Source organism: Sphaerulina musiva, assembly GCF_000320565.1.
Source record: "Sphaerulina musiva SO2202 unplaced genomic scaffold SEPMUscaffold_2, whole genome shotgun sequence".
In the NCBI taxonomy this organism is placed as follows: domain Eukaryota; kingdom Fungi; phylum Ascomycota; class Dothideomycetes; order Mycosphaerellales; family Mycosphaerellaceae; genus Sphaerulina; species Sphaerulina musiva.
In genome coordinates, this window is record NW_016017384.1 from 2,031,918 (window position 1) to 2,058,499 (window position 26,582).

General features: G+C 53.3%; 11 protein-coding genes across 11 annotated transcripts; 6 read left to right on the forward strand and 5 right to left on the reverse strand.

Moving 5' to 3' along the window:
* Window positions 1–17: 17 nt before the first annotated feature.
* SEPMUDRAFT_114689 (sure-like protein) lies at window positions 18–1,074 on the forward strand (the record flags this gene model as incomplete). Its single annotated transcript, XM_016901107.1, has 2 exons — window positions 18–29; window positions 106–1,074. The coding sequence occupies 2 exons, from the start codon at window positions 18–20 to the stop codon at window positions 1,072–1,074; spliced, it is 981 nt and encodes a 326-aa protein (XP_016763722.1).
* On the reverse strand, window positions 177–5,166 carry SEPMUDRAFT_147438 (DUF221-domain-containing protein). The gene is made up of 5 exons (XM_016904299.1): window positions 3,929–5,166; window positions 3,088–3,832; window positions 2,675–3,004; window positions 2,422–2,587; window positions 177–2,344 (listed from the first exon to the last, which is right to left on the reverse strand). Exons 1-5 carry the CDS (start codon window positions 4,991–4,993, stop codon window positions 1,234–1,236), a joined length of 3,417 nt encoding a protein of 1,138 aa, XP_016763723.1. The 5' UTR covers window positions 4,994–5,166; the 3' UTR covers window positions 177–1,233.
* Window positions 5,167–6,285: 1,119 nt separating this feature from the next.
* On the reverse strand, window positions 6,286–7,094 carry SEPMUDRAFT_147439 (putative mitochondrial fission protein Tbfis1p). The gene is made up of 3 exons (XM_016904300.1): window positions 6,993–7,094; window positions 6,909–6,927; window positions 6,286–6,857 (listed from the first exon to the last, which is right to left on the reverse strand). The coding sequence occupies exons 1-3, from the start codon at window positions 7,009–7,011 to the stop codon at window positions 6,431–6,433; spliced, it is 465 nt and encodes a 154-aa protein (XP_016763724.1). The 5' UTR covers window positions 7,012–7,094; the 3' UTR covers window positions 6,286–6,430.
* Window positions 7,095–7,251: 157 nt separating this feature from the next.
* Window positions 7,252–8,004, forward strand: SEPMUDRAFT_131256 (Spc24-domain-containing protein). The gene is made up of 2 exons (XM_016902407.1): window positions 7,252–7,350; window positions 7,400–8,004. The coding sequence occupies exons 1-2, from the start codon at window positions 7,321–7,323 to the stop codon at window positions 7,952–7,954; spliced, it is 585 nt and encodes a 194-aa protein (XP_016763725.1). The 5' UTR covers window positions 7,252–7,320; the 3' UTR covers window positions 7,955–8,004.
* An 85-nt stretch (window positions 8,005–8,089) lies between these two features.
* Window positions 8,090–8,373, forward strand: SEPMUDRAFT_114693 (uncharacterized protein; the record flags this gene model as incomplete). The annotated part of the gene is made up of 2 exons (XM_016901108.1): window positions 8,090–8,274; window positions 8,325–8,373. The coding sequence occupies 2 exons, from the start codon at window positions 8,090–8,092 to the stop codon at window positions 8,371–8,373; spliced, it is 234 nt and encodes a 77-aa protein (XP_016763726.1).
* A 10-nt stretch (window positions 8,374–8,383) lies between these two features.
* On the reverse strand, window positions 8,384–9,421 carry SEPMUDRAFT_147441 (uncharacterized protein). Its single transcript, XM_016904301.1, has one exon. The coding sequence runs from the start codon at window positions 9,347–9,349 to the stop codon at window positions 8,717–8,719; it is 633 nt and encodes a 210-aa protein (XP_016763727.1). The 5' UTR covers window positions 9,350–9,421; the 3' UTR covers window positions 8,384–8,716.
* Window positions 9,422–12,269: 2,848 nt separating this feature from the next.
* On the forward strand, window positions 12,270–13,623 carry SEPMUDRAFT_131258 (alpha/beta-hydrolase; the record flags this gene model as incomplete). Its single annotated transcript, XM_016902408.1, has 2 exons — window positions 12,270–12,329; window positions 12,388–13,623. The coding sequence occupies 2 exons, from the start codon at window positions 12,270–12,272 to the stop codon at window positions 13,375–13,377; spliced, it is 1,050 nt and encodes a 349-aa protein (XP_016763728.1). The 3' UTR covers window positions 13,378–13,623.
* Window positions 13,624–14,977: 1,354 nt separating this feature from the next.
* SEPMUDRAFT_80501 (aldo-keto reductase family 1 member C13) lies at window positions 14,978–19,720 on the reverse strand. Its single transcript, XM_016910249.1, has 5 exons — window positions 19,229–19,720; window positions 18,979–19,156; window positions 17,764–18,916; window positions 17,412–17,697; window positions 14,978–17,361 (listed from the first exon to the last, which is right to left on the reverse strand). Exons 1-3 carry the CDS (start codon window positions 19,570–19,572, stop codon window positions 18,548–18,550), a joined length of 891 nt encoding a protein of 296 aa, XP_016763729.1. The 5' UTR covers window positions 19,573–19,720; the 3' UTR covers window positions 14,978–17,361; window positions 17,412–17,697; window positions 17,764–18,547.
* SEPMUDRAFT_123858 (uncharacterized protein) lies at window positions 14,978–19,720 on the forward strand. Its single transcript, XM_016901865.1, has 5 exons — window positions 14,978–17,363; window positions 17,414–17,697; window positions 17,764–18,916; window positions 18,979–19,156; window positions 19,229–19,720. The coding sequence occupies exons 1-3, from the start codon at window positions 15,080–15,082 to the stop codon at window positions 17,818–17,820; spliced, it is 2,625 nt and encodes an 874-aa protein (XP_016763730.1). The 5' UTR covers window positions 14,978–15,079; the 3' UTR covers window positions 17,821–18,916; window positions 18,979–19,156; window positions 19,229–19,720.
* A 728-nt stretch (window positions 19,721–20,448) lies between these two features.
* Window positions 20,449–22,882, forward strand: SEPMUDRAFT_147442 (uncharacterized protein). Its single transcript, XM_016904302.1, has one exon. It carries the CDS (start codon window positions 20,840–20,842, stop codon window positions 22,799–22,801), a length of 1,962 nt encoding a protein of 653 aa, XP_016763731.1. The 5' UTR covers window positions 20,449–20,839; the 3' UTR covers window positions 22,802–22,882.
* Window positions 22,883–24,139: 1,257 nt separating this feature from the next.
* SEPMUDRAFT_147443 (uncharacterized protein) lies at window positions 24,140–26,541 on the reverse strand. Its single transcript, XM_016904303.1, has 3 exons — window positions 26,422–26,541; window positions 26,088–26,328; window positions 24,140–25,882 (listed from the first exon to the last, which is right to left on the reverse strand). Exons 1-3 carry the CDS (start codon window positions 26,472–26,474, stop codon window positions 24,374–24,376), a joined length of 1,803 nt encoding a protein of 600 aa, XP_016763732.1. The 5' UTR covers window positions 26,475–26,541; the 3' UTR covers window positions 24,140–24,373.
* Between the last annotated feature and the right edge of the window lie 41 nt (window positions 26,542–26,582).

The window sequence follows — 26,582 nt, forward strand, 5'->3', positions numbered from 1 at the left end:
CAGCTAATAAGACAAATATGCATATCCTCGTAAGTACATGTAGTACTTCAAACTGTAGGAAGCAATTGCAAAAAGCGCCAGTTCCAACCATATCTCATCCACCAGGTGACCAACGACGACGGTCCTCCCTCAACGACATCATCCCCCTATATTCTCCCTTTCGTCAAAGCCCTCGAGGCAGCCGGCCACACCGTCTCAGTCATCGTTCCCGATTCCCAACGCAGCTGGATAGGCAAAGCCCACATCGTAGGACAGGACGTGCGAGCGACCTACTACTGGCCCCCCTCTCAAGTGCCACACGAACACGTGAATGCGTCAACTTCGGATGCCCGCAGCTCATCATCCTCTCACGACGATGGCAGTCATCCTTGGGTTCTCATCAACGGCACCCCGGCAGGCTGTGCCCAGATCGGACTCTCGCATTTTTTCACGTCGGACCGCGGACCCATCGACTTGGTGATTTCGGGGCCCAACTACGGAAGAAATACCTCGGCGGTGTTTGCGCTTTCGTCGGGGACGTTGGGCGCCGCATTGGAAGCTTCTCATTGCGGATATAAAGCCATCGCGCTCTCCTTTGCATTTACAGATCGCCTCAATGATCCCGTGATTGTCGCCGAGTCGTGCAGACATAGTGTTCGTGTTGCCGAGTATCTCTACCAGAAAGCGAGCTGGGGTCCGGCGCAATTGTATTCGGTGAATGTGCCTGTGAAGAAGGGATGTTCGGAGGCTCCCGTGCGATGGACGAAGGTGTTGCAGAATGAGTGGAATCAAGGTGCGTGTTTTCAGGAACTGACTTCTGATGAAGGTGTGGACGATCCGGCTTCGGAGGAAGCGAAGTTGAGAAGTCAAGAAGCGGCGGGAGTAAGTGAAGAAAATGTCAGCAAGGCGCCGGAGAGCAAATGGAAGCACAGGCATTTCAAGTGGGCTCCGAGATTCGCGGATGTCTATGAGAGTGTGTTGAAGAGCGGGCCTGGCTCCGATGGCTGGGCCGTGAAGGAGGGAGAGACCAGTATCACTGCACTGCGAGCCAATTTCATGCATGTCGAGGGCTTCGAGGGAGAGGTGAAGCTATAGACGTGGCTGGCTGCTACTCGTGGTGCATCAGCAGATGCAGCATTGGCAAAGATTCGATTGATTTGCGGCTCCATCTGGTCAAAAAGGAGAAATTCATTACATCACCGCTATAACGCTTCATGTATGCAGGGTATATAACTATGGGCGGATGCTTGAGTGCTATAGCGCCACCAAATCGACATTGCTAAAGTCAGGTGGGCTCTTGCGGAACATCACTCGTCCTTTTCCATCTATTGCAGAACCTTCGTTACTCATCCAGATGGTGGTCACTTCTTTCCCGTTCACGGTTACTGTCGACATCTTTTTGGCTCTCTTAATCTCGTCGTCGCTGACACCCAGTGTGTCTCGTGGGATCCAAACGACCGGCCGTCTCTCTCGGAGTGCGCTATGCTGGAACGCATACCGAACCAGAAGGTCGCGGTCTTCAGGGCTCAAGTCCTCGATCTCGTCCGCAAAATCGCCATAAAGTACATCTCCCACAGTGTGCTGTTGTCCTTCTACATCGTGATGCTTCTTCATGCTCTCAGTCTGCTTGCCATCTGCCAGGTAGCGGAGTCGAGCGACGGCTTCTGGAGCGGCCTTACCCCAGGCTGGTGTCTTCCAAATTGCCCTTCTATCACTCTTGGTCTCGTGAGCGAGAGCCTCAGGCTTCTCATTCTCACTGGCGCCCTCATGCTTTTGACTTTCAACGTGTTCCGGTGTGTCATGTCTTTCCTCCTGCACAGGGGAACGGTCGCCTTGAGTGAGTGGCGCAAACTTGCTTGCTTGTGCTCGTGCGAAGGCCTCGTCGCGCAACACGGCTTCGTCTTCTAGCGTGATCGGCAGGTACTGGAAGAGGGGCTGGAAGCTCTTGTTTACCATATACTGGAACAAGACAGTAAACACTAGAGCAATAATCATCACTATCGCTTGTGGGTAGCAGAGTGACCCGTCCTCATTGTGTGAGGTGAAGAAGAGACCAATAAGGCAGAGCTCCATGAAGTAGAATCCAATGAACATGTGGTAGATGGCACGTGGGAAGAGTAGCCCGCCAGTATCGTGTCGGAATTGATACACGAAGAGGACGTTGTATCGGTAGACAATCCAGAATAGCCCGAACATCAGGCTCGAAAACACCATGATCAGGGGAGCGATCACAGAGTAAATCATGCCTATGACAGCAAAGTTGGCAAACTGAGGGAAGAACGAGCCCCACTGTACCTTATTAAGTGTGGTCTGTCTGCGCCACTTCTGTCGTGCTGTCGAATCGAAGAGGGGTGCCAGAATAAACCTGTCGCGAGATTAGCTGGAGACCCTGGGATCAGACGCTATGAGACAGCCATGTGCCTAGTCGCTATGGGACCTTACCATCCTAGAAGAGGGCCGATCTGAATTAGGGCACTAGCAGAATTCGAGAAGGCTTGAACTATTAGGTAGGAGAAGAAGTAGGTCGAGGCCTTCGGCAGCGAGCTCGAAATGGTTGTCACAATACTGGCGGGGTTCTCGGCGAGTGCGGCGGCGAGTTGATACAGGCCTACATGTGTGGCAAGTCAGCTCGAGCAATATGACCGGGAGCTTTTTCCCCAAAAAGGCAGAACCATTGCCGTGGCGAAAGACATACCTCCGGAAATGGTGGCAACCAAGAATACCTGTATGAACAGAAATATAAACACCCACGACTGCACACCCAACTCCTTATTGTTGCCAGTCGGAACGCCCTGGTGATGAACGAAGAACCTGAATATTATTGGGACAAGCACGAGTATCAAACTCAGTATCGCTGGAGGCAGTACACCCTGAATGATCGCAATGACTGCCTGGGGCGCCCTGTTGAGCCATGCCATCCAAGGGAATCTGATAACGAGGTCCGATACCCGATTCAGCAACGAGGTGAAAGCGACCAGGGGAGCATAGAGGAGGATTAAAACGACACATAACAAGAAGACGATGCCTGATGATTCTGTTAGCCCGACGACAAGCAAATCCGCAGATCTCCGACTGAAATAGCTACAGAGAACAGACGGCACGACTCACCTGATCGAATCGGTCTGGACCACCAATTGATCGACATGTTCTCCCATATCACGTCCTCGGGACTGATCTCAACGAGTCTTGGAGTCATCTGTTGCGGAACGTGGTGACTGAGCGACTGACAGCACATGTGTGCAGCGATTTGGTGGTTGAACTGGATAAATGCCGAGTTCATCAAAGGGAACCGCTCCGGGTGATTCTGGTCATCTTCAATCTCCAGATTCAAGCGTGCTAGCTCACGTCGAAGGTGATAGATGCGGTCAACTTTCTTGCCGACTAAAGGAATACTCGGCCACCACGAAAGGCTAAAAAGTGGTAGGCGCATGGTCTCGCGGTCCTTATCCTCGAGGTAGCGGCGCCAGTAAGGTTCCTCATCCTGGTCCTGATCCCACTCTTTGGTGTATGCTTCTGCATAGTCTGTGAAAGGCTCAATCTCAGGTTTCCAGAATGCCAATTTCTGCAACCATGTCTTCTTGGGCTTGGACTCGGACTCTTTCTGCTGCGTGTCAGCCTTCCGCAATGGATACTCGTCGCCCTCCTCGACGGCAGGCTGCGGTGAGGGAAAGCTGAAAGATTTGTCGTTATTCTTGAAGATGTCGGTAGGCAACTTCAGTGATACACCTCTTCGATGCTCGTGAGGCGTTTCGACCTCGAACTCATTCTGTGGCGGTCTTGAGCCGCCGGATGGTCGTGCCAAAGTCGTCTCGTCGCTGACATGCGAGTCGCGAGTGCCATCAATGCTATTAGGCTACAGAAGTTAGTCATTTTGACCGCACAAATTTTAGGACGATGTGACTGGCGAACATGGAAATGCAAGAATTACGTAAAGTATTGCAGCACTCACCCGTTGTTCTGAATGCACTGTCGCCTCAGCACGGTTATCCTTGCGTTCAGCCTGGTGGTGGGTGTCGTTGTCTTCCTCGACAGCCTGTTCAACAGCCTTAGGTACCTCATGTGTTTCGCCAGCGCTGAAACCCGCCCCCTCTGCCGTGCGGTTTGCGACCGCATCTTCATCAGCTCGGTCTTGCTTCTTCTCCTGACTGGTTTTGCGCTTTGTACCCGCCTCCTTGGCCTTCTTCTTCTCGCTCTTCAGGTGTGCAGAACGACAATTCTTGATGAGCACCGTCTCGGCGTCTTCCAGGCTGCGAGCGAGCTTCCTCCGGTCATCGATCTTGGCCGCGAGAGCGTCGTAGTTACGATTGATCCATATGTTGCGGATCCCGCCTGGATAAACATCGAAGAGGCCCGACAAGGCTGCGTGGGTGAGCCATTTGCTTGGAATGCCACTCACTAGCACAGTGGTCGCAGATGCTCGCAGACGGTGCTGCGGACTGGTGAGCTGTGCCTGTCGAACTCGAACATAGCCCCGAAGCTCGGTCAGGACGTGGTAGAATGCCCACAGAAGGAAGAAACATGCCAGAAACGTGTGGGCCCAAAGGCGGAAGCCCTGCCCCGATGAGACGTTGGAAATGGAAAGTCGATCCAGTCCATCTTGTCCACCACTGCTGGTCGCGTTGACAGCCAAAAGCACAGGTAAGATGATTAGGGCAGCAGGAAAGAATATCTTCACCTGCATGCGCAGAAAGCGCAGGAAGAAGTAGGCATCAAGACCGCACTTCTTGATGATGGTGATGTTGCTGGTGCGAAGGACGGGGTACAGCCAGCCGATCAAGCCTTGCGGTGGTGCAGGCACTCGGTCCTTCTCTGGTACGAGGTATGATCTCGGACGATAGATGCGTTCCAGCCGTAGGCGTAGCAGGGCGAAGACGAGCAACTGAGCGCCGAAGCCAGCGAGGGAGCCGATAATCGAGGCATAGAGAGTGCTGACGGTGAGGCCTTCGCTGTTGGTAGCGGCTCCGCCACCGCATATGAAGAGGTCCAGGCCGGACGCATCAGTGCAGTTGGACATGCTTGTGCTAGATGATCGCTGCGTATGCGTATGCGGTGCTAGCTACCTTGGCCAGCATATGTGGATCGTAGGTTCGTAGCGTGGGTGCGTAGGTGCGTAGGTGGAGGTGGAGGTGGAAGGCGTCAAGCGCGCGGAAATTTCGACTCGGCCAGCGAGCGAGGGAGGGAGAGAGGTGACTGAGGCAATTCGCGGAGAGCGGAGGTGGACGTGGTGGTGGTGGTGATGGTGGTGACAGTGACGGTGGTGGTGGTGGTGTGCTCCGGCAAGGGCGACCGGAGAGCGAGACGATCGACGCAGGCGCGGCTGTTTGCGCTGCTTGATGAGGAAGGAGTGTGTTTGCCACGGAGGCTTGTCGGTCAGTTGGTGTCTATGGCATGATGCAATGCAACAAGAGAACCTGTTAAGTTGTTGTTATCGGTGTCGCTTCTCCATGTGCAAACATCCTTGGCGTGGACACTTCAGCCTGTCACAAGCACAAGCGTGATTTCGACCCATCTGGCAGGACTGGCGTCTGGCACGTCACCCTACGGAGGTAGCTTGTTTCACCCCGGCGCTTATTAGAGTCTAGGTAGATCAGAATTTGAGCCTCTCCGCCGGCGCCAACGCCGACCCCTGCCCCTGACATCGCCCGCGGGCGAGCTCACCCGTCGCCATCACCACATCATTCACTCGGAGGTAGATTGCGCAAGACAAAGAAGACGAGTTCCCAGAAATGATAGACGTGTCTGCCTTGGCATATATACATGCTGGAATGACCCCGTGTGAGGCACTTGCTGCACTTGTTAACTAGAACATCTGCATGTGTGCGCAAGTATCGTGATGATGGGAACAATATGGCAGCAAGATATGCAAAAAGACGTAAAGCACTGAATGTCGATCGGCGGGTGCTCCCGAGCTTGACATATACGAGAGGACAGCATGCACTAGTCTCGTCTCCCATTGCACTCTTCTGATCTGAAGGTCCGTAGCATGTACGCACACGTTGATCGTAGCATTTCTTCCAGGTCGTACCGAAGCTAAGGGTAGCTGAAATTCCCAGCTGGCCCGAAAGCAACACTCCGAGTGGCCGATTGTAAAGGAGGCATTGCAGAAGTGGATGTCGATGGAGAACTTCGATCAGGACGACCGACAAAAGACAGGGCTGGATGGTCTTTGAGCTGAAATTACTCAAAGTCCAGACTCGTGACAAGTGGCGTGTATGCATTTAGGTCGGCAAGGTCAGGTGGCTGGATAGTAGCATACGCCAGATAGACCAGTGACCTGAGAGAGCAGGTCCCACAAAAGAAGAGTCTGAGAGGTGCAGTGCCTGCTTTTGTGTACACACTCATCAGTAGAGATATCTGATCTTACCCAACGCCAAACGCTTCAACGCCCACCACAATTTCTGGGCCATACACAAAGTTCCGACTTTGTCTTGCGACCGCCTGCCGCAGCTTATCATCTCTTTCTTTGCGCGCCGCGGAAGAGCAGTCCTCCAACCACTCCTGCCGCAACAGCCAGTCCACCCACAATCGCAACCCCCACCAGTCCCTCCTTATTGACTTTATCCTCAATCAGCTGGCTCAGACTCTGGCTCTGCAGGTTCCCTGGCTCAATCTCCATGAGCGAATCGTTGTACCGCTTCGCCTCGGCATAATTCCCAAGCTTATAGTTCCCCAAAGCGAGGTAGTAGAGGCATTCTCGTCTTCGATCGGGTGAAGCTCTGAATATCTCTGATAGAAGACGTACACCCTCCTGTTGTTCCGGGCGCGCAGATGACTTTATGAGGCCCCAGGCATAGTTGAATTTCGTCTGCAGGGAGACGTATTCGCCTTCCTTTTCGTATTGCGAGCGGAGGACCTGTAGCTCGGCAGGTTTGAGAGGGCTTCGCTGTAGTCAGTATACACCAGAGCTTTGCGGGCGGATGTGACCATACCTCTCCGCATCGGCAGCGTCTGGGAACATCATCAAGTCAGCAGTGTCGCTGTGGCAGAGCATATTGTGACGTCGGTGGACGTACATGGCAAGTGTTCCGGCATGGCGACCGCGATATGGACTATTCCGGTGATTTGTCGAGTCGAGAGGGTTCCTCTTACAGATAGTCGATGAGTTGTTGGTGATCAGACAATCGTGTTGTTGCCTGCCAACTCCATGTAGGGTAGCTATCACATGCGAACGTCATCCCTGGAACTCAGGGTTTTCGCCTAATTTCACTAGACTCAACCTTAAAATGTCGTTGCTGAGGGCCGGGCTTTGTTTATGGAGTGACGCGCCAATGTCAACAACACGAGCCATCGACTCTAAGAACGAACGCAGCAGAAGAACTACAGCATCACAACATCGCAGCCATGGTACTATTCGATGAGGACCCCGTTGAGGTACGATCCACCAGCTGCATACCGCCATGCCCGATCTAACACGTTCCAGCTCATGGCAGAAGCCACCAACAAATTCCACATCACACCCGACAAGGACTCGCTCACGCGCGTTCACGAGTCCCTCCATGCTCTGCACCAGGCGCGCGCCCTACGACTCGACAACCAGACTTCAATCCTCTCCTCTCTGTCGCGAAAACTAAACAAAGTCAACTCGGCACACTCCTACGATTTGGAACGCCACGATGCAGGGCAACACGCACAGAATATGCTGAAGATGGACACGGAGAAGTTCAGAATTGCAAAAGGCGTCAGCGATGCGGAGATTGAGAGTGAGAGGCTGCGCGGAGAGCTTGCAGCGTTGAGGCAGCAGTTGAACACGCTGGAGAGGGAAGGGGTCGAAGGCGGGCGGAAAGCTGACGGCGCGGAAGATGAAATTGTGCTGAAGTTGCAATTTTATCGCAGTTTAGGAATTGATGCGAGAAGAGATGAAACCAGTGGAGACTTCAATAAGGCTGTCATCTGTAACGCTGAGCGAGGAGATGTCCATGTTGTGGATATCGATGGTGGCCGAGTCGATGCCAACCTGTTCTGGGATGCATTGTGAGCCATTTCGTGGTATTGGCCTGGATAAATGGCGTTGGAAGCTTAGGCTGGGAAGATACCAGGGTGTTTGAACTTATTTTTCTCTCCTTGTCTTCCGTCTTTTCATTCATGACCTCTCGTACCCGAGGCTTCCACAATGCAGACGAAACCTTTGCACGGTGTGAATCGCCTTACTACAATTTGGCATGCTACTAAGCCGCATGGATCGAGCCCAACTGGGTCATCCGGGATATGGATATACATCAACATGTTCGACGCAGACGACACGATGCTTACGAACAGCGGTGGTACATACTCAATGCAATCAAAAGCACTCCAAATGTGAGCCTTTCGTCACAACATTGGCTACTAAATCGCTAACAGTGTGCTAGGTTCACGCAAACTGGCGCAACGGTGCAACCGACGAGGACATTATCGTAGGTAGTCACAGTCAGATTCTTCCTCTACAGCTCTATGGCTCCGCTGTTCCAGCTCCCTTACTGTCAAAGCCCAAGGATGAAGAAGGCCATAGCGTCCATGATATGGAGTAAGTGAATTCGGAGAACGTCAAATCGCGGACGAATTTCAATGTCGTCGAACCGGCATTCGCTCGTTCTTTGAATGAGATTCTAAACTCTGGGGATCGAAGTATCAGAAAACTCTGGGGTGGTTGGAACCACATGATTCGAGCCGTGCATTGCGATGACTGCAGGACGATAGACCAAAAGATGTTGTGGATGACGCTCGTTCCGCGGGCAATCAAAACTGCAATGAAATTCCTGATCTAACAAAGAAGACCTAGCAAGCCCATCATTCCTCCAATCAAGCTTCCACTGAGCATTGTGTTTGAGCGAGAGGCTGCACCGCTCGAAGTCAGGGCCGCAGCACTCTGGGTCTGGCTCGCGTTGCCCGTCTCACTGCTACTCATCGCAGTCCCACTCAACTGCGTAACGCTTGCCATAGTCTCACTGGCAGTCGCTCCCGTACTGGGCGACGGCGTAGCAGTAGCACTTCCGGCGCCTCCAGTCAGCAAGGAAACACCTCCCGTGACGGTGACCGGCATAGTCTCCACACCATCATAAGTAGTCATACTACTACCGGGAAAATTCGCCTCGCTCCCACCCGCACTCTCGGTGCATACACTGGCCTCGCAGACCTGGAAGCCTGTGAAGGCATCACCATCTCCCGTATCCATTCGATAAGTCGATGGCCCGTAGGTCAGAGTCTGCTGTGGGAAGAGACCACACTCGTCCGCATTCGAAGGGCAAGCTAGTGTGAGTGTTGTGACCGAGTCCTGGACAGCGATGACAGAGGCGTCGATTGGGAAGTTGTCGTAACCATAGAAAGGAATCTGCAGCGTTGTTGTCTGTGCCATGGCCATGGCGAGCATGGATACTGTGACGATAGAAGATGCCATTATGAAGAAGAGTCTCGTGCAGATCGTCCTTGGCTGTGGTACGCAATGCCGTGTAGCGATCGACAGTTTCTTGGAATCTCGCGACGGCAAACTTGCGCCGTTTCAATGGTGATGATGAGGTTGTTGCTGTTGGAAGGAGTAAGAATGAATTTTTACCTGAGTTGCATGTCGAGGCATTTCCTCTACTGACATAACGGTCCTACTGGATCCTGTGGCGCAAGTTGTGATTGGATGAGAATCCTTCCAATTTCGGATGCTGCATGAATGTTTCGCTCAGGAATCAGAGGTCCCGATTTGCCTCCAATTGTTTTGTTGTACTACGCGACACCCGATTGATTGAATGAAGCGAGTAAGCATACAATAACATGCCAGACCATGTTTCTCAGCTCGACAAATTGATCTGGTCGGACGAGAAGCAAAGTCCTTGTGGCCTGATCTCCTTCCGCGCAATTGAGTGTGGCTTTCTTGCTAGCACACACCATTCGGTCTGGTATAAAGTCGTCGCAGAGTCCGATAGTCCTCCAGCACTCACGGTAATCAATGGCATCTCTTCAAGTGATCCTGGGCGATGGCTTCCAAGAGCCATCGAATTCGACACCAGCAATGGGCATCAGATTCAATCCACGACAGTTTTGAGGTAAGCCGTTTCGAACATTGCAGAGCTCGGGTCCATTCTCTGTTGTCAGAATGCCTTGGACTTCCTTTGAAGGTGAAGAAAGATGAGCGTCCGGACGACTAGCAAGTGCACTCCCATGGCATTCTTCCAAATCCGCTCTTCGCCAGCACAATCACTCACTACCCCGATTTGTTCGGCGACCTCGAAGCTGGACTTGAGCCGATGTATGACGATATCATCATCGTGAGAGTAGATGGGCCGCCCTTGCCACAAGACTACCTCCTTGATTGTACTACTTTACCTTCTCCGTTATACCAAGTTCACCATGCGGAAGCTTGCGCGGCAACTCCAGGAGTCCAAGCAAGCAGGTCAGCATCCAAAGCTCTAGTGGACCAACAGTTATGGAGAATGACCACGGCCGCCTGTTGCGACGACACGATTGAAAATAATGCCAGGGGAGGCTATGAAAGGTGAGGTCAGCTGCCGCTCTTCAGTTAGCCACATTGCATTTTTCGAGAGACATGGATGCTTACATTCGCGTCAGCTGTGAGCTGATACCGAAATCATCCTGGAAGTGCGTGAGATCAGTCAGATCGAGGCACGAGGTGACCAAGGTTTTGATTGCGGAGAAGGCATGTTGCCATGGCTCTCCAGGAAAGGTTCGAGAGCTTGCGACCTGTGGTATTGTGGCACAGCCAGAGAGAGAGACATCAAAGAAGCTGTGGACCTGTGTGTACGTCAACAAGATTGAATCAACCATGATGATTACTTCTGACTTTCAGCACGGCCAGTAGACATGACATTGTCAGACTGGTCACTGGTCCAACCCGGCCAAGGAGGTCTGGGTGGCGTGTGCGTTCGTTGGCGATGGATAGCTGGTCACGGAATAACCGATATTTGTGCGGATGAATATCCAATGTGTTGACGACCTAGTGGATCACGGAAAGATCTCGTGTTTCACTGAGCGCAGTCACCTCGCAAAGGCTCGCTCGACGCTCAGGGTGGCAATGCTGAATCTACGAGCTTCCATCGGAGACCAATGTGTATATGAATGCACTGCGAAAAGTGGTACGGTCCCAACAACCGCATACTGGGGCCCATGTAAAGCACTGATGAAGTATATGATAACGTTCTGTGCTCATCAGATTCAGATCCCGATCTGTGTCCATTATGCAGGAACTTTGGGGCTCCAGCCTCCAGTTGCATTCGCGACACATGCGGCGAGTCCCAGATTGAGCATAATAAGGCCATTCAGATGCATCATGCCATTGCTGTAGGCATGCCTTCATTGAAACGCGTGGTCGTGGCGTAATCATAACGATAATCGCACGACCCATGCTATGTGCCTGGATTTGCCTGAACAGATGCAGATTGGCCCTTCTCTTCTGCACACAGCGATGCCCACATATTGCACAGGGATCGCCAGTTTCATTATGTCGTGACAATCGAAGTCAGTCGCTGTGCGTAGGAGGATGGCTTGGAGGTGATATAGTGCCAGTTGCGATGGATCTGTGGATACCTAGACTGTCCTGTGTGTGAGTAACTAGATATGGCTCGATCTCGAGCAATCCCAATGATCTAAATCAAGGTCTAGAGATCTCAGGTATTCCAGTCGGAAGGGTGTGCTTCTGGCCATCAGCAAGGAGCTCGTGGACCCTGAGTCCCTGTTGGAAGATCGATAGAACTATATAAGCCATATCCGAGCGTGACCTGAAGACTGCGATGTGCCTAGGCCCTAACCTAGTCATGCAAGACCATATATGGTTGCGACCAATCAGAATAGCCGGCCATTTCTTCCCAATACGGAATCTGCATTGCCGACGGCTCGTCTGCAGACAAGGCGGGAACCAGGAGGGAGCTAGTAGAACGCCCACCACATACAACGTACATTTCCAGCGGGTGCGCTTGCAAACCCCTCCCCCCCTTGATCGCGTGGTTGATGACAGCCAGAGACTTCTCACTACTGCGATAATGCGATTTCCCACGTTGGAAGTCGCTCGAGTTCCCGGATGCCAAGCGGCAACCACGCTGCTTCCCAGGTATGCCACTTGCTGGCCATTGCTGGCCAAGTATTAAAGTGAACATGTGGCCAGTATTGCTGCAGCCCCCAAATCTGTCAGATCCTGTTTCTTCACGTGCTCATATGATAGCGTCATTGTCACAGCCTGCGAGCAGTGTGAGGCCCGACTCGGCAGGATAAGACCAGCTGGATATTCTCGACCACGACTAGCTGACTCTTGACCAAGTCAGTCGTCGAGAGTCCTGGCGTCTCTTTGGTGATCCCCAGCCTTGAATCACAAGAAGATGCTGCTATCAAATCAAGAGCTTGTTGAGTCCGCCAGGACACATCCTGAAGTCGCGGCGGTATGTCAAGTAAAAGCAGATATATGCGTCTCCAATGCTGATGCTGATGCTCATCCAGTTCTACGCAAAGCACCCGCAGCCACCACCTCGGAAGGATCTACTGGTCGCTCGCGCAGAATTGCGGGCACTCAATGATGCCAACCTGAGGCGTATAGGCCCTCCGCCTTCTGGAATCGAGGAATTCTACCACGACATTGAGATGAGAGACGGTTTCAACAGCACACTCAAGATATGCAAACCCACCAATACTGCGCCAGGACCTCTTGTAGTGCTCTTGTTTGGTGGTGGTTTTATTGCTGGCGATAAGGACCAACTCACAGAGACTGCTAGGATTTGCGCCCAGCTCTATTCCGCTACGGTAGTCAATTTGAGTTATCGACTCGGACCAGAACACAAGTTTCCATATGCACAAAACGACGCCTTGGATAGCTTGGAATGGATTGCAAAGAACGCTACAACACCGCTCCTGGCGGCGGACCCCACAATAGGTTTCCTGATAGGCGGCGTCTCTGCAGGAGCAGCAATTTCCGCAGCGTTGTCGAGAAAGTTTCAGGAAAGGAGTCTAGCATATCCGTTGACCGGTCAATGGCTTGCAGTCCCTTCGCTGATGCATGAAGGATGTTGTCCACCAAAGTACAAGACCTGCTACATCTCGCTGACGCAGAACTCCTCGTGCCCCCGACTTGGCCAAGAGACTCGCGACAGAATAATGGAGGCCGTGCGGTGGGACAAAGACTCTGATTTGCGGTATGCGGCCAATTCGAAGACACCAATGGCTGGCCAACCTCGAACGTACCTTCAGGTCGACGGCCAGGATCCACTTCGTGACGATGCACTCATCTACGATGAGATGCTCAGGGAGGCTGGGGTGAAGACCAAGCTGGATCTGTATCCCGGGTGTCCCCATGCACATTGGTCTTCTATGAGGGGCCTAGAAATCGGTAATAAAGCGCTCATAGACACTGTCGTCGGGCTGGGGTGGTTGTTAAACAGGAAGGTGCCCCGGGAAGTGGCAGCAGCCGCTTTGAAAGTATCTGTGGCCTCGTGATGGGCGGATTGTGAAAATTGATGAACTTGAATTTACTTCTCCGGTGTGTGTCATAGTCGGCGTTGACGGCAGCGGGACCACACGATGCCGATGACGGCATGTCGCTGTGGTGAGTGGCGTTTGAATTGGCGAAGCAGAACGAATTCGAAAGCAGTGGAGGACTGGGGGAAGCAGGGAGGAGAACGGGAGTATCGGACCTACCCGTGGCTCAGCCCAATCACATCGTAGACTATAGATTTGGCCTCTCGGCGCGTAAGGTACCGCAGCAAGAGAATATCGCGATGCACCATATTGTGGATTTCTACATGTAACGGATTGCTATGCCCTGGAGCCTAGAATATTACAGTCCTCAGCTGTTCCGTCGGTCTGGTGTCGAACTGATACTGCCCAGCTGCGACCCAAGAAGCCTACCTACCAGGTACCTATACCCACCTAGGTACCTGTACCTTACCAACCCCAACACCGGCTTTATATTCGTAACAGTGCCACCTGCTGCTGGTGATGAGGCTAGTCAACCGCGCGAACAGCTCTCTTCGCAAGAACAAGCTCATCATGATGACATGCCAAGAGTTGCGTGACAGTGTTTCGGCGCAGCTGGTGAGAAGGTCTTCTACAGAGAGCTCTTGTAGGACTACCCGCTTTGTCAATGGCAGCGCCTGAGGGTGGCAAGCTCACCATGGAACTGGCCAACAGTATTGGCAGACTCGCCGGCTTGCTATCGGACGCGCGGGAAACTGGCAGTCTCGCCTACAGTGGTCACTCATAGGCGGCTTATCAGCTGTTCGCTGAGGATCATGTAGCCGAGGAGTCAGTCGCGCTGGCCAAAGCCCAGATTGATGCTATCGAGGGTAGCCAGGAAAACGGGTGGAACCGAACAATCTGACGACCAGCGTAGTCTCGCACAGGATGCAGCGCAACGACTTTTTTGGCGGCACTCCAGGGCCTTTGCCTCAGCACCAATTGCGGGACAGATTCATCCACAAGGCATTCGGCCAAACAGGGGACACTAACTCTCAGGAACTACCGCCTATGTACATTGGGTTTTCATGCCCGCTTTATCTGTCCATGGCTCTCACATGCAACGTGCCTGTACCTGCAGGATACACATCTAGCTAGGAGGTAGCGGCATGAACTCCAATGTCGCACCCTAAACTCATCTCGACAGCCGGTACCTCCTACATGTACAACAAGTCTGGACTGAGACACTGGGACCCTGGGTTCGCACACGGCCGGACCGGCCCGATGGTCTCACGGTCTATTGACCAACCAAACCACAAACCAACCAGCTTGACAGGTCTAGGTATTCTCCGAATGCGACTGCACTTTGCGCCGATCTGCTGGTGCTCCTGTGTCGCCATTTATACGACTGACATTCACTTCACCCGCTGTATGTGTTAATGTACAGTACGTACCTCAGTTCAAGTGTCGGAGGGTGGATTTCGTTACATGTCCTTGTTGGATCCTTCCATTCCCGTCAGGCTACAGAGCAGATCACACGCCCAGGTTCTGCGAGCAGACGTCATCGCCACCTCATTCTCGTTCTCGAATGCGCCCATCGCGCCTGCCTGCCCACACATTCCAACGCAAAACTGTAGCTGAGAGAAAATCGAAAGGTCTCGGCCGTGCACTCACACTCACACCTCCGGCAGACAGCAACCGGCTCTTCTCTTGTGGTCCACCAGGCCTCCACCGACATGACATTATGAAGCACACTGCTCCAGCAGCGCCCGCTGGCGATGTGGACGGCCATGACGTCGCCACCGCGAATCCACTGCCTGGCGGTGCGGACACCACCTGGCGAAATTGTGCAATGGGTGGCTTTCTCGACTGGCCTTGTGAACTGCGAGGATACGCGCTCACCATCGCAGCGCTGCCCTATCCGGCTGCCGTCTTCTGGGACCGGAAACTCACCATCTTCCACAACAAGGCGTGGGCCGACATTGGGGGCATGCGTGCTCAAGGGCAGCACTACCAGCCGTCCCTGTCAGCCGAAACACGAGAAGTGATCGAGAGTGTGCGAGAGCGAGGAGTACCGAAAGAGATCCACAACCACGACATCCTTCGAGATGTCTCGAGCGACCTGAAGCAATCCTCCACGGCCGTTGTAAGTCCACTGCTGGGGCGTGACAACGCCGTGTTGGTACAGTTACTTCCCCGCCCTATGTCGTACAGATCTCTGGAGATGGGGTCTGGCGAACATGGCAGCGGTACGGTCGTCAATCGCAGTGGAAGACATACGGCTGATGGTGAGATTCAACAACTTGAAAATACTCCTTTGGATGAACATCCTTTCTTTAGACGATTCGCAGAACTGTTGCCTTCAGGCCTTGCTATACTCGATCGTGATGCCCGGGCTATCTTTGTGAACCAGCACTTTTACGACTTGACGACAATGCTCGATAACGACGAACAGGCCTTCACGAGCTGGCCTCAAAGTATACATCCGGACGACTATGAGCGAGTAATGGCTGCGTACAAAGAAGCCTTCGCTGGTGGTCGTGAGCTTCGCACTGAGTTCCGAGCTCGTGGCGAGCCGCATCCGTGGCGGCTGTTGCTGCTCACACCACTGGATAATGATAACCTGCAGCACGTCAGTTTAAAAGAGGGCGGCGGGTTCATTTGCAGTATCGTCGACATCAGCTCAGAGAAGAGCGCCGAGATTGCCGAGAGGAAAGCTGCCCAAGAAGCACGGGATAGAAAAGTGCAACAGGAACGCTTCATTGACATGATCAGTCATGAGATACGCAACCCTTTGTCGGCAGTGCTCCATTGCGCCGAGGACATTGGGGACGCTGTTCGCGACAAGACAAGCGAAACAATCGATACAGAAATCATTCAGGAAGCAGTCGAAACTATAGCTCTGTGCGTCCACCACCAGAAAAACATCGTGGATGATGTATTATCCTTCTCCAAGCTGGATGCATCTCTATTGTCCTTGAGGCCCAAGCTATCGAATCCAAGCCATCAGCTCGCACAGACTCTGAAGATGTTTCAACCCGAGCTGAGGAAGCAGCGGATGCAATTCAGTTTTCGCATCGATGACACGTACACCGAGTCCAATGTTCGCAGCGTAATGGCGGATATGCCCCGTATCGGACAAGTTCTCATCAATTTATTGACCAATGCCATCAAGTTTAGCGCTCGTGCTGAAGGCTCAAAAAGCATCTTATGCTCAGTCGGAGCCAGTATCGAGAAACCAGATTCTTATCCACCCGATGTGGTCTTCTTCCGAAGCGAGAGTGTCGCCTCCCGCATGGATGCCACGAACGGTCAGGCATGGGGGAGCGGCGACGCCCTGTATATATTGGTGGCAGTCAAAGACACTGGCATTGGTATTAGTGCAGAGGGGCAGAAGAAACTTTTCCAACGATTTCGCCAAGCGACGCCCAAAACCGAAGAAGTGTATGGAGGCAGTGGACTAGGACTCAACATATCGCGGAAAATATGTCATCTGCATGGCGGCGAAATTGGCGTTTCCTCGAAAGAAGGAGAAGGGAGCACGTTTGGCTTTTTCTTCAAGGTCAAAAGATGCGATATGGATGCCGAAGCATTTGACGGACACGAAGGAAAAGAGCACTTACGCGAACAGATCAAGAAGCTTGGTATCGCTTCGCCATCTGATCATGAAAGCCCAGAGCCTTTTGAGTGGAAACCCAAACCGTCTCGGCAGCAAGTGGAAGAAGCGTCAAATGATACTACCGATGGCAACGAGGTCGGCCGTGCAGAGATGGAGAGTGAGAGTGAGATGCGGAGAGAAGAGCATGACACTGACGCTTTGGTCGTCCGACCCAAGCTTGCCCGAGCGGAGAAATCTGGCGCCAGTCTGAAATCTCGGGAGGCTGTCACGGCAGGTAGCGATGAGGCACGGACCGAGGAGCAAGAGGAGGGCCTAGATGCGAAGGCCACTGACTCTCGTATCAGCGTTTTGTTGGTCGAGGACAATATCATCAATCAGAAAATAGTTCATCGCAAATTGGAAGCAAAAGGTGAGAGAGTGCTCAATTTGTCTAGCATTTTCTGGACTAATCCGCCACAGGATTTGCTGTGACGACAGCCAATAATGGCAAGGAAGCCGTCGAGGCCATCCGGAAATCATCAACCGGGGCCAAGGCATTTCACGTAATACTAATGGATCAAGAGATGCCCCTGATGTCGGGGAACACTGCAACCCGAGCGATTCGCGATCTGGAAAAACAAAGTGTAATACAATATGTACCAATACTGGGGGTGACGGCAAATGTGCGGGGAGCACAAACAGACGAGATGATCGAAAGCGGCATGCAGGATGTGATAACGAAACCATACAAAATTGAGGACTTGGTGAGTAGCCTCACGAGATTGGCGAACGAGAAATCGTCAATGAGCCCATTTCTTACTCGGTAACAGGCGGAAATCATCAAAGAGCTTGTCGATCGAAGCGTACGAATAGAAAGCCCGAGATGAGGGCGACAGTCTGGCACAGTCCAATCGCATGTCTGCAGCAGGCATTTTGAGGGGGTAACAGAGGTTTGCGCACCACAACGGCATGGGATATCTATCTATGCATGGTATCAGCAAGAGCTTCGGCACTGTAAAGATCAATTAAAGCAGCCACGGCAGCTCAACAGCATCATGGCCATCTCGATTATTAGTTCGAGCGACTGGCCTCAAATCACATTCGGCTCCAGCGTTGTCCTTGCCCCTCGAGCCTGATGACTCATATAGTTCCAGGGTTGTGACCCATGTGCGGGCTCGGTTGTAGCATACAATCGATTGCCTGCAGCATTGTCCTTACCTAGGTTAGGAAGATGCTGAGCACCCCGAAAAGGCCGGGCAGATGAAGTTGAAACATATCACGGCTTGAAATCAGCGAAAGGAAGAACAAAATGAAAGATCACTGGAAGGGGATGCCAACCCCATATAATTGCATATCGAATCTTGAGTCGAAGTGGTTCCACGAGGATGTTCCTACATGGGGCGGATGAAGTAGGATGTATGCGAGGTTTGGGGGAGAGGAAGGAAGTGATTTCAGGATGACGATCTGCTGGTGGCGGTAACATTCAAAGATGGGTAGATTGGGTCTTGCGAGGGACTTGGAGTGATTTTCAGCTTCGTAAATCACCTTTCCCTGCAGTACACCTCCTCCCCTCCCCCCTTTTCTTCCAGCTCAGATGTATGTCTGACAGGTCATCTACCTGCGATCGTCATCAGAGTACTTGTCGTTCCAGAATCCACGCAGATGCTTCTTAGCGCCCTCTTCGTTGATGGTCTGGATCTCCTTGGGGGTGAGCTTGAAAGTCATGGCACGGAGGTAGTCAGACAATCGTTGCTCCTTGGACGAGGTCGTGATGGCGACAATGTCCTGGTCGATGCACCACCTCAGTGCAATCTCGCCGGGAGTCACGCCGTACTTTTTCGACAGCGAGGCATAGATTTCATCAACAGGACCAGGTGCACCTTTGGTGACTGCAGTGAGCGGTCCATACGCGGATGTCGCGATACCCTTTTGCTTGTGGTAGGCGAGCAACTCCGAGTGCTGCAGGTAAGGGTGGAATTCAATCTATGAAAGACAGACAGACAGGTCAGTTCTGCTCTGTTCTTCACGCACTGCCTAGGACTCACCTGGTTGATAGCAGGCGGGACGGTACAAGTTTCCAGAATGGCATCGAGGTGCTCCGGAAGGTAGTTGCTGACACCAATCGACTTGGCCAGACCTTGCTGCTTGACTTCTTCCATTTGCTTCCACTTGGCTTGCTGCTCTTCGCGGGATTCGGCAAAGAAAGGTGCATGGATCAAGTATCTGATCAGCCACTGTCAGCGGCCACGGAATACAATGAGCTCGGGGAAGGGCAGAAAAAAGGGTAGGACGTACAGATCAACATAGTCCAGCTGAAGCTTCTTCAAGCTCGTGCGAATGGCAGTGGGGATATCGGCAATGTTGGTAATGACTTTGGTGACCACATAGAGCTTCTCGCGAGCCACGCCGGACTCTTTGATGGCAATGCCGAGTTCGGACTCGGTCTTGTAGACCTCAGCGCCGTCGAGGTGGGAGTAGCCGAGGCCGATAGCAGTCTTGGTGCTGTCGATGCACGTTTGGTCCAGCTCCGACTCGTCACCGGTTTTGTACCAAGCGGTGCCGGTGCCATAGGCCAGCATGGGGATGCTGTTCCCGTCATTGAGCTTGAGACTGGGGATGGGGGTGTGGATGTTGGCCATGATGAGCAAGGCTGTGTGTGCTGTGAGGGTGAGTGTGAGGGTGAGGGTTCAATATTGAAGCCAATGCACGGGATGGAATTAGAGGTATGGGATTGTGGGAAGGTCTCGAAGCTGAGTGGATGCGGAGCAGAAAAGTCTAGATGTTCACTTCGGTGCTAGTTCTACCTGGCCTTATCGTTGCATAGGTACCTAAAAAGGTACATGTACCTCCAGCTTAATAATGGGAGGGCGGAACTGGAGTGTGGCAAGTTCGACTAAGGTCAGGTCAGGTCAGGTAAGGACCGTAAGGTTCCTAGGGTAGGTAGGGTAAGGTATGGGTGACTAACAACTTTGTACGCTAGACTCCTATTCTAATTGGTTGGTCGGTTGGTCGGTCAATACCCGGCAACGGCCCGGAGTTCCCACTCCATCGTCACGGTTGGTGAGTTGACACCTCTGTTCCCCTTCGACGTCACTGTCCCGCTCCGCTCCGCTTCCTCGACGCGTACCTTAGGTAAGTGAAATGACATGCGCGCGACTGTCGGAGATTGACGCCAAACGCTGTAGCAGACGCCAGAGACACATCCGAGGAGCAGCCTGGGATAACTAAGGTAATGTACATATACTTCACTCTGTTGTGCATGCCATGTACAGAGAGATATACAGATACATGTCTTGTAGTCTGTAAACGCCTCAGGATACCTTACCCGTTCTCTGCTGATCCAGCAGAGCACCGCGTCAGGCCGTCAGCCATCGCAGAAACCTTGCCGCCCCAAGCTTCATGCCCATATCCGCCGGTGCACGCGCGCCCGCCCGTCTTCCGCGTCGTCTCTACCTTACCTCCTAGTACTCTTTACCTCCTTCCCTTGCAACCATCATTCGCCCTTCTGCTGTCTCTCTTCCATTTTCTCTTCACGACTCGCGCCTCTGCTCGCACACACGCACACACGCATACACTCGTCTTTCTCGCTCCGTCATTCTATCCCACTGCGCTGCTTTATCCCACTTCTGCCCGCCTTTCTCCATACCCCAGACAGCGCGTGTTTGACTCGCCCCCCCTGCGCCCCAGATAACGCTCTTGACATCAATCCGGCGAGAAAGTTTTTCAGAACGACACGGCAGCGTTGGGCCATATTCCTACCTTGATGTAGCGACCGAGTTGCGTACAACAGAGCTTCGAGCGCTGGACCGGCGGCCCCCCCAGTGCACTTGTGTTGGACATCTGACCAGGACGTAAACACACCACGCACGCAGCTGCAAGCATACTTAATCTGACCCTGTAGGAAGCATGGATTACTTCAGCTCGGCATCCCGTCGTGCTGGCGACGCAACCAACCAGGCGAATGCGCCTACCCGGACACCAGGGGCTAGAAATGTTGCGGGAGCACCAGCTTTCGAGAGCTTGAGAGCGCCTTCCAACATTCGGATCCGAAGACTTCCGTCTAATACCACCACACTTCTATCGCGTCCGTCACCAAACGCTCGCGACCACGTCGAGCCCGCTGCCGAAGACACTGTGGGAGGAAGACGGAGGAGCATGTCTGCACCCCAGAGACCTGCAAGCAATGTCGTTGCTGCAGCAGCGGACCTGTCTCGACAGAGGACAATGGACGGCGGAAACCACATGTCGACCATTACAGAGGGCCAACAATCTCCACCTGGGATTGCTCCACGAATTGCGGAGCTTCGCGAAAGTGATACTGGTGCAAGCTCCCCGGGTGTGAATGTGCGAGACATGGCTACTCGTACACCTTCACCAGAACGGCTGGGCGCTTCTGCCAACGCTATGCACAGTGCTGGCAACGCCGCCCAAAAGTCACGGAGGGCGTCCGCGCTGAGTCGATATCGAAGCAACACCTCACTCGCATTCAGACCCGACAGACCGGATTCACGGCAGCAGGAAGACGAGTACGAAGCCGATGTGATCGATCTCCTCGATCTCGTTGACCCTGAAATCCGCACACTAGGCACCTTGACGAACCTGCAGAACTCCTTATTCGTCCCGGATCTCGGAGGTCTCGTCAATCGCAGGCCGACATATGAACTCTCTCGACGGCCCACGGCCGATATAGAAGCGATAGCTCGCTCTCGAGCCGAAACTCGCGCATCGCGCACAGAACCACCCAGGATACCTCGCAAACCTGTGCCCGCTGGCGAAGAACCAGCCCAGGATGGGATCGAACTCGAGGATGGGCTGCAGCGCAAGATGTCCATATCTTCACAGCTCAGCGACTCTCACTATGCTGTGCTGCCACATGGGGTCAGTCTGGACGGCTGGGCGGATGAAGATGTCGCGGAGCTGAACGACCACGTGCGCCATCTTCTACACTCCAAGCGCGAGGGTTTCAAACGTTCGATGCGTGGCTTCAAAAAGTATGTCAGTAAACCCCTGGGCGCTTTCGTTACCCTATACGCCACACTGGTCACGCTTTTTGGCGCTGCATGGGTCTTCGCTCTGATTGGATGGATCTATGTTGGCGGGCGCCAGGACTATATCATCAACGTGATTGATCTGGTCTTGGTTGCATTATTTGCCCTCATGGGAGATGGCCTTGCACCGTTTCGTGCGGTGGACACATATCATATGTGCTTCATCGCACACTATCACCATCTGACATGGAAACTCCGCAAGCAACAAGGAATGCCGGGGCTGGTCGATCAGAATGATCTCCCCGAACGACGCAGAAGCGCCACCGATAGTACCGATCTGGACGACCTTGTGGACAGGGAGGAAATGGCAGAGTACTCTGTTCTCAGCGTCCGACAACAGAAGCGTCTGGCATACCACCAAGCAAAATTCAACAAGAGTCATACTTTTTATAAGCCGCATGAAACTGCAACACATCACGCATTTCCTCTGCGACTGATGGTTGCGGCTGTGGTCCTTCTCGACTGCCACAGCCTGCTTCAAGTTGCGCTGGGGACTTGTACTTGGTCCATCGACTACCGTGTCCGACCTGAAGCACTGACTGCCACGATTCTCTCGTTCTCGATCACGTGCAATATCGCCGCTGGAGTTGTCATCAGCATAGGGGATCACAAGACACGCAAGAAAGATGTGCTGGAGCGCATGTTCCGCCAAGGTCTGACTGAAGAAGCCCTGAAAAGAATGGCCAAGACTCACGAGCGTGGCGAGATGGGGATCAGCGTCGACCCCAAGAAGGTTGAAGACGGAAACTTCAAGGACGCAACAGGAATTGTCCGTTCGCACGCCAGGTCGCAGTCCAATGGAGCGCTTCAGAAGAATTGAATATGATGATTTGTACAGAGCCGTAGTAATTTACAGAATCTTTTAATGAACACAGCGACGAGTATTCGCGTCATGCATGGCATTATTGCTCTAGTATTGAACTATTCGATTAGAGTGCTGGACTTTGGTTGAATAAGCTCTTAATCAAATGTGAACTGATGAAGTTCATGTTGGTACGCTGTACCTGGAGGGTTGGAGCGCCGGGAACCGTAGCCGACACCGCGATACGGCACCGGCCCGAAGCCCGAGGCACTATAGCACACGCGGCCCAACTTTCGCCCGACCAGCTTTGCCAGCCTGCTCGTGGGACCACCCTCACCTACCGCTTACCAAGCCGAGAAATTCTACAGTACATGTACCTTGTCCTTATCCAGTGCGGCTATGTACAGGTAGTAGCTATGTACCTAGACGAGGTCTGAGTTGGTCTTCCAGTCTCGGTATCATTATCATTATGAAGTATTACTACCTACTACCTACCCTGGACGTCTTGCTGCCATCTATCTATCGTCCCGTATTTTTGCTTCGCATCCTATTGAGAATCATCATGATGTACATTGTACAGTACTTATCGCCCATGTACATGTAACGCACAGACTACTTGTACCTCCAGTTGAGTGGCCACAGAATTTTACCCTCTCAAGTATGTAAAATGTGCTGTTCGATTAGGTATTACCTAATCGAATGTTTCGCGAAGCGGGAGTGCGCTTATTAAGCCCCTTTGTGCCTTGTAGCCTTACCTAGGCTGTTCCCCGGGGCCGGCTGTACTTTGTTCCGGAGATCTCTTTGCGATTTGATTCGAACTTCGAATATATAGTAGGAAGCAAGTACTACAGTTAGGCAATTAGGGGAGACCCCCTGCATCCTCTATCGCTTGTAGCGGGCCTTTCGCTTACAGCGGGCAGCGCGACAATAGCTATAACCTCGTGCCTCGGCGGCTATTTGCGCGTCATCAGGCTCAAGTTGAAGTTGAAGTATATATAAATGCGGCCTAGCGGCTCCACGTACGTGTTTTGATTATAGCCAATCAGAACGTCAATCCAGAATCCAGCATACGCGACTTAATTCGCGCACTCCCTCCTACACTCCGTAGGCCGGCTACCTCCGCTTCGCTCCGGGGCCGGCCGCACTATGTTCCGGAGGTCGCTTCGCGAATTACAGTACCCTGGTATCCATGCATGCTTACTGCTTGCTCTTCAACCGGACTGCTGCTTCTTTCGGTAGAAGAAGAGTTGAGCTGCAACGTCAAAATGATGAGGAATCTGGGAATCAAGGGGCACGCTGGGTATACCCCCAGTTCAAGACTTGGAATATGGCATGTGAAGCGCAGAAAATTTCTTACTCATACTAGGAGCATGATGGCATGATGACTTTTACCTAAGTTTGATAGTAGGTCCTCGACGATGATGTTCTCATGCCCTCCCAATATAAACAGACAGGCAGGCAGGCAGCTTTTTTCGATGCCTGTTCCGGACGCTATAGTACAAATCACATATCTCACGCATCTGGCGTGTGTTTCTTCTCAGGAAGGCGGCTGAATCTAGTCAAGGACGGATGTGTAGGTGGTAAATCATCCTAGACTGCCGCTGCCTCGTATCCACCTCGCCCTCGACCCCGGAATCCGTTGGAGTTTTCATATCCTCCGCGACCTGCATCGAAGCCACCCCTACCACGGCCTCGACCGCCAAAGCCACGGCCTCGTCCACGGCCGCGACCTCTGAAGCCGCCATCGATGGATCCCTGTCCAAAAGTGTCCATATTCTTTGAGCGTTCTTCGCGACGCATTGCACGCCCGTCGACAAATTCGCCGGTCTGCTGTAAAGTAGCTCGATCTTTGAGATCGCTACTAATGTTGTCGAAGAACGACGACTTCTTGTCGTACCCCTTCTCCTTTGCTGGGATGATGACATCGTCGTCCTGATGTCCATTTGTAGCGGACGCAAGCGGGTCAGTTGCATCGCCGTTCGTTGGGCTGACGATGGGTTCGCCGGAGGCAATCGCTTCCTTCACAAGCTCTTGCTTGTTGAACTTCGCATTGGCGCTCTCAAAGTCGAAGTCCTCCTTGGGCACGTCCACTGTCTTAGGCTGACTCTCGCGTCTTCCTCCCCGTGTCGCGCCTCGACCACGGCTGGAGCCTCGTCCTCTTGCTTGTCCATCTTGCACTCTCATCTGATTCACCTTTTGCGACAGGTTATCCACTGCCCCAGCGTGCTGGTTGACTGCGCCGAGTTTGGCCATAGCGGCCGCAACAGCGGCGGTTGCAGCTTCTGTAGCTGTTGCAGGTGGTTGCGATTGCGTCTGTGATGGCTGTTTGGCCGGCGCAGGGGCTGGAACTGGGCCCGCTGGGGGCGGTGCTCGTGGATGCTGCTTGACCGCAGCAGGACTTGCAAGGGGAACAGCTACTCTGTTGCTCGTCCTCATTGCCGCCTTTGACGTAGCAGGTGGCGGTGCTTGCGTCTGCGCCTTGGTGGCTTCGGAAGGGGCTTTCGCAGCAGCAGCAGACGGCTTCGACTCGACCGGTGGAGGTGGTGGACCGCTCGCGCTAGTTGGGACCGGTGTGGTAGACATCTCGGCAGGTCGGCTCTGCGGAGGCTGCACGGACGGCGCTTCTGGGGCTTGCGAAGGCGTGGGCCGAGGAGTATTTTGCTTGCTGCCAATCGGTGCCTGGGGCGACTGTTGTTGCTGGTTCGGCATCTGTGGAGGACGCTGCTGATTCATTCCCGGAGGACCGATGGGCTGCTGTTGTTGGGGCGGGAAAGGTCCTGGAGGTCCAAATCCCTGTCCTGGCGGACCATAAAACTGTCCTGGAGGCCCATAGCCAGGAGGCGGCGGACCTCCGAGATTCATGCCGTAACCAGGCACAGCCCCAGGCTGTCCGGGAAAGCCATGGGCGCCACCAGGAGCATTGAACCGCGGTGGCTGTTGGAATGGCCCAGGCGGTGGGCCGGGATATCCAAACTGCTGCTGGTGTCCTTGATACGGAGGCGCTGGGCCTCGGAACTGTACAGGTTGCTGCTGCTGCGGCGGCTGTTGCTGTTGCTGTGGTGGATGTGGGGCTGGTTGCTGATGGTGAGATTCGGAGGACTATAACGGTCTAATCAGCACATACACTGCCAGCGCGACTCAGGATGCTGGTGCGTAGGTGAAGTCTAGATCAGAAGGAAGGCAACGGAGATATCCACATGGTTTTGCGCTCTCGGTGCGTGTTTTGTTTTGTATCCAAATGCTTCATCATGTAGAAAGGGTAGGGCAAGTAGAGGGGAGGGTAGGTATAGGAGGCATCACGTACTCCGAGGATGGCGGGATCATTGGGCATCTGTGGCTGCGGCGGGCGGTTCTCTTTCGGCGGGGCGAGAATGGTCAGGTCTTTGACGTCGCTGCCACGAAAGACGATGCCTTCGTAGATGGTGTCGGATCCGGGGACCTCGAGGGAGGGATCGCCTTTGCGGCCTTCGGTGCCATGACACTGCACATCCTGCAGTGATACGGTGGCGGTTTCGCTGTCGATGGATTTGAGAGTGCCGACGTATCTGAAATGGCGGGCGGCCTGCCTGTTAGCAGCCGTCGTGGGCGCGCGCGTGCAGCGATGCTATGCGGCGCAGGGAGGGAGAGAGACCACGCACTTGATGTCGGACTTGGATATGAGCGAGATGCGCGACCCAATGTACTCGGACATGGTTGACGCGTTGCGTTGCGTGGTGAGGGATGGGTGGTGGGTGAGGTGCCAGCAGAGGTGGTGGTGGTGATGGTGGTGGTGATGGTGTTGTCAGAATTAGAAGGTACC